The sequence below is a fragment of the Haplochromis burtoni genome, unplaced genomic scaffold (assembly GCF_018398535.1).
Source record: "Haplochromis burtoni strain Fernald_Lab_line unplaced genomic scaffold, NCSU_Asbu1 Contig_751, whole genome shotgun sequence".
Taxonomy (NCBI): Eukaryota; Metazoa; Chordata; class Actinopteri; order Cichliformes; family Cichlidae; genus Haplochromis; species Haplochromis burtoni.
Window position 1 is genome coordinate 1 of NW_024583112.1, and position 5,705 is coordinate 5,705.

General features: G+C 38.7%; 1 protein-coding gene across 3 annotated transcripts in view; it reads left to right on the top strand.

The window, feature by feature from the left end:
- Positions 1–1,491: 1,491 nt before the first annotated feature.
- Positions 1,492–5,705, top strand: part of LOC102296181 (serine/threonine-protein kinase ULK4) — a 78,123-nt gene continuing 73,909 nt past the window's right edge. For 2 of the 3 annotated variants that reach the window (XM_042215546.1, XM_005950097.3), the window contains exon 1: positions 1,492–1,753. In XM_042215546.1, coding sequence (XP_042071480.1) covers positions 1,655–1,753 — 99 coding nt within the window. In that variant the 5' untranslated portion in view covers positions 1,492–1,654. The remainder of the gene's footprint in view (positions 1,754–5,705) is intronic. The other variant, XM_005950094.3, reaches the window with a different exon arrangement.

The following is a 5,705-nucleotide window of genomic DNA, read 5'->3' on the forward strand; positions in this document are numbered from 1 at the left end:
ATATATATATATATATATGTGTGTGTGTGTATATATATCTAGGCCTGGTGATATGAAATTGTATTTTTCAATGGTTCTGGCTGTCCTTGATGCACCATCAAGACTGAAATGGTCACGTTTATCTTTTCAAAACTCAGTTTCTCTTGAATGCAGCATAATTAAATAAAGTTTTTGGTGGATATATTTGGTGGATATCATTGTCTTGAAAAGTCACAAACTAATTCAAGTGTTTCAAATTAACTTCTTTTTGGTTTCATGATGTTGAGTGCATATATCCACAACATTTCTCTGAGTCAACTTCTTTAAAAGGACCCCTCCATGAAAACGTGTTTTAACCTTGACGTTTTTTCATTCCATGCCAGTTTAAGAATTGGATCTCCAAAAACACAGGCGTTTTTTTTTTTTTGGACTGTTTTTAGAGTCTCAAGGTTGGTGGTCTGATGATCTGATAGGTTTTCTGCTTAGTGTCAGCTACATTGCTTCCTGTGTTCTTGAGGCTAGATATACCCTTGAAAAAAAAAACCACCATAAAAACCTATATCCTTATTGGGCTTTACAAGGATGAATTAACATATTATCAGACTGATTTTAAATAGTAAGTAAAATTGGGTGTTTTGTTGTCTCATGCTGTCAGCTAACAGTACACGGCTGTCTTTAACACCTTAATAAATAGTTAAGTTAATTTAGCAGCATTAGTGAAAGCAAATGTCTTAATTACAAACAGTTCAGATAAAAATCCTTCATGGATCTGAGCTCTACCAGCCATGTGGACCCACTTTGTCTCTATAATGGCAGGAGAAACAGTTTGAGTAATGTGGAATGGCTCTGTAAGTGTCCCCTGGTAAAATGATCTTCTTTACTCTCCTGCAGCCCCAGTCAATGACAACGATTAGCTATAGCCTCCAGTGCTGACTTTATCCTCAAGGTTAGATGTAGCCCAGAGCCTATACAATTGCAATGGAACAGAGAATTGTTTGATAAAAAAAAAAGTTGAATTATTGTTGAATTTATCTCAATTTTGTGGATTTTAAGACAGTTAGTAAGACAATATAAATGTAAAGCCTATTTTGTCAGGATAAGAAGTAAATGGTAAACATATGATCATGTGAATAACTGAAAATACAGTGGCAACATTTTGATGACTGAACATTCACAGGAAAAAATACCATACTAGATTTCCCAGATTAATATAAAATACATGATAATTTCAGGATTATTCAGAATTATGTGTGAGTTTATGGTTTGACAGAGCAACCAAAACCATCAGCCTAGTCCATAGGAAGTTGTAACACATTATTTCAACTATTTTTTGAAATGTCATTTACTACTAATACTAATAGATAACAGATTGTTTCTTAAATAGTCAATGAAAATACACTATTTATAATACTCACATGTACCTTGTTCCTATATTTTTAAAATATTTTGATGGAAAAAGTCTTAATTTGAGTATTGCAAATGCAGTTAAGTAATAAAGATGCCCTGGCTCCTTTTGCACCCTTTTCTTACCCTTTCCTCAACTCCTCTCTGCTGCACTCCGCATCTCCTACACTCTGCCTTTCTCTGACTCCCACTCTACTCCTCCACTGCCCCCTCCTCCCTTTACTGTATCCCCTCCATCTCTCTTCTCTCACCCTTTCTCCCTCTCTTTTCTATGCCTCTCTATCAGGAGAAGAAGAGAGGCTCCCCAGAGGGACTGTGGTTCGTTCCCGCTGCCGCCTACACTGGCTTAATGAGGAGCCTGCGGGAAGGGGTGAGTGTCTCTGTGTATGTCTGCATGTGTCTGTTTGTCTGTGCCTGTGTAGCTGTGACTAAGTCTCTCTCACTGTGTGTGTGTGTGTGTGCGCAAGAGTGTGTGGCAGGGGATCCCTGTGAACTGTAATGATGAGGCAGCTGTGGGGGCCTAAAGCGTTGTTTGCCAGCTGCAAGTCAAGGGCATGCAGAGCAGTCACACACACACACACACATGTGCGCATTCGCACTCTTACCTGCATCAAACACAACCCTTTACTGCTCAGCAGTCTGACCTCAGCAGCAATTAGGACCCTCCAGACACACATATACAGTAGATGGAGCAGAAACACAAGTAGAAATGTAGATACTTCTTTCCTTTTTGCAATTTTTTCCTTCACTTTTTTCTTTTTCTGTCTTATTTCATCCCTTTTTCTTACTTTGCCTTTTACATTACTGTGTTTTTAAAAAAAAAAGTGAACTTATAAGACTGTAGTTGATTTAACACTAAAATAAAGATTAGAAATGGGCTTGTGCTTTTTGAAGCATGTCTATTAAGAAAGTACTCCCACATCACATAAAGAAATATACAGTGTTTTTCTTTCTAGTATTTTTACACGGTGACCTTTTCCCACGGATTAGGGACACATTTGGTAGACAGTGATATACAGTGAACAGGTAAAAGGAAAGAAGGAGATGGATGGATGTTGTTTTGTCTCTCAGGTGCAGAAAGGGTCTTGCTGTGGTGGCCCACTATAGCAGAATGAATATAGATGAAACCGGTCTGCACAGTTGTCAGCTAGTACCTACTGTTGCTTCATTACCACTGGGAGTGTAGGGGGGTAGATGAACAGAGAAGAGGTGCGTGTGTGTGTGTGTGTGTGACAGGAGCGAGGAGAGGGGTGTAGGGGAGGAGAGAGAAGGTTGACTTATTTATCATTATTGAGCTGAGAGAGTATGCTGATGGAAACACACACTACTCACACACAGCCTTAGGGACCAGACACTCATCCTAAGACCCAACCTGCCTCACTCTTTTTCCATCTCTCCCTCTCACACTCCATTTTCTCTCTCCTCCCAGTCTCCCTTTCCCTGACGAGCTGTTTTTCCAGTAGAATAATATTTGTCATCACGTTACAGAGCTGTCTATTTGGGCGAACTTTGTCTCATGGGTTTTACAATTATTGGAGAGATAGTGGTCACATTATATGGTTGGATGTTTGAGATACAAATCCTTGTTTGGGCACCTATGGGCAAAATACTTGTTTTGTTGCTTTATTTTCTTTTACTTGTTAAACAGTAAAACTTGATTAACAATTTCAGTGAAGCACTAAAACGTGTTGAATAGGTTGAGAACTGCCATGGGCTTTCTAAGCAATTGACTGAGGAGCTTTAAGTTAACTGATGTTTATAAATCAAGTTAAGGCTATATTAAAACACCTCCATATTATAATTTCCAAAATCTTTAATAAGGTCCTCTTAAGGAAAACTGAAAATGAAAAAAATTACGGTTCATTGTGGTTGCAGTAAGCTTTAGCAGTATTTTTCCACCATGCAGAGATGATGCACCAAAAAAAGTCATTAGGAGGAAACTTTACCAAGTACCCCATCACAAATGTCATGATGAAGAATACAAAGCCACATCTGGTTTAGATGTTGCTTTAACTTCAGGTTGTGCACAGATGAAGTTTCTATCTTAGCTCTTTGTCTACAACTTCTAAAAGTAGGTTTAGAGAAAAAAAATGATGCAGAATTTGACCATGAGATTTAAAGCATCCTCCTTTTTGGGACAGTTAGTGGCATATGAAATATTGAATGGATCTAGAAAACAGTTCCACTAAATATCAGAAGTTTTGGCTGCAATTGTACTCCAGTTAGTCACGTAAAGGCCTGGCAAAAACAACACAAATCTGACATGAACTGTTTAAATATAAGCAAACTAGAGATTTCTGAATGACCTTTGCAGTCTGTTTAACTATGGGAAGAGCTTAAGCCTGCCATGTGAACAAAATAAGCTAAAAATTGAAGTGTTTAATGGCTTAGCTGCGAGAAGGTTGATGGAGAGAGAGCTACAACAGGCTATTGAGTAAAGTTGAATTTTGCTTGACAGGGGTGACCTGTTAACCCATGATGAAATAGCCAAAAATAGAGAGTACACGCACCCCATATAAAAGAATGAGCTGCTCCCATGGCATCAGTGTTGTCTTAAATGTCAAAAAATGTGAATTTAGATCTAGACAGATGGTCTCTATTGATTTCTTTAAGGTTTATTGAATCCCTTACCCTAAGGAAAGCAAAGTGAAGACAATATGAGACTAGTTGACAATTCTGTCACATATAAGGCTAGATTTGGTCCAGTTTTTATATAAAAATATTGATCAGTATAGCTAATTAGTTTTTAGATGAAATATTTTTAGTAGCTAAGGCACAGAGCCAATTTGTTGGTTTTGTCAGTAGAGTGATATGGTGGAGGAAATGGGGACTGACAGAAATGAAGAAAGAAGGATCAGTGTAGTGGGGAAGGGGGTGGAGATGGCAGGGAGAAAGAGAGAAAGTTGTAGTTGGACAGGGGGAGTGGATGGCATGGAGTGAAAGGCAGGTTTCCAGGCCAGACTGAGCTACAGGAAATTATTTATGAGTCTGAACAAGATGATGCTTCAACTGCCTAAGATGAAAAGTGTATGTGTGAATATATGTGTGCGTGTGCGCATGTGTGCAAAAAAAGTGATGTGTGAACAGTATTGCAGTGATAGAAGCCACGGGGCCAAAGGCAGAACTCCCCCTGACACACATGGATCCTTACATACAAACATACATACACACACAGCGGTGGTGGGCCTATTAATGATTTAACACTATCTTCCACAAAGGAGAGGAGACCAGAGGGGGATGTCGTGGGCCCTACCCTTTTGTCTAACATAGGATGACCATTGTATATGCATGAACACACACACACACACCTAGCGTTAATGTTAGTAAATGTGTTATATAATAATGGATACTTACTCATCGTATTCTTCAGAATCCTTTTTTAGAATTAATCCCCATGTTTAATGAACAAAAAATGAAGAAAAATAGGCCAACATATGACGGAGTATAACTTAAGTTTATATTATCTTTACTTTTTTTCCCCTTTATACATTATTGTTTTTCTTAGACAATTGAGCCTTTAACTCTTTTGGGGTAAAAAAAAAAGGTTTGAAATTTGGCACAGTGATTTAGGGCACTCCTTGCTAGCTTTACAATTAGATGGAAGGTTCCTGTCTGAGTAAAAGGATCCAGATGTATCTACCTGAAATTAAAAGCTTGCAATTAAAAAAAAGTAATGTATTTTTAATGACCAATAGTTCTGCCTTAAGCACAATTAGAAACAATCACAATCTGACTTTACTAACAACATACAGAGATGTACATCGCAGTCTTTGGATGAATACACTGAATACTTACTCAGATCTCAGTCTGGAAAATCGATCCCTCCATTTATCCATGCATCCATCCATTTTCTGCTACTGCTGCTAGTAGCTACTAGTAGTAGTCGAGTCTTACGAGGCGTAGTTTAAGCAGAGAAACCCAGATCTTCGTCTCTCCACCTGGGAACACTTTGAGGTTCCCAGGTCATCCAAGAGATGTTCTCCAGCATGTCCTGGTCTGCTCCAGTGCCACCTGCTGACAGAACATGTCTGAAATTCTTCATCTCATTTCTTTGGTCAACACTCAGCACTTATAACTACTGAACATAGCTCAACTGATAAATGGAAGCTTTGATTTTACACTTGGGTCTCCCTTCACCATAACAGCCTGGCACAGTGTTGGTACTTAAGAAACTCAACAACCCTGCACTTAGGCTACTCAGTCTCAACTTGGATTGGTCACTCTGACTTGTCTTGGTGTTTCAGGTTTAAACACCATGAAACAGTTTCAACCTATTAACAGCAAAGACCTGGAGGACATCTTAGGTCAACTGAACTCCTCCT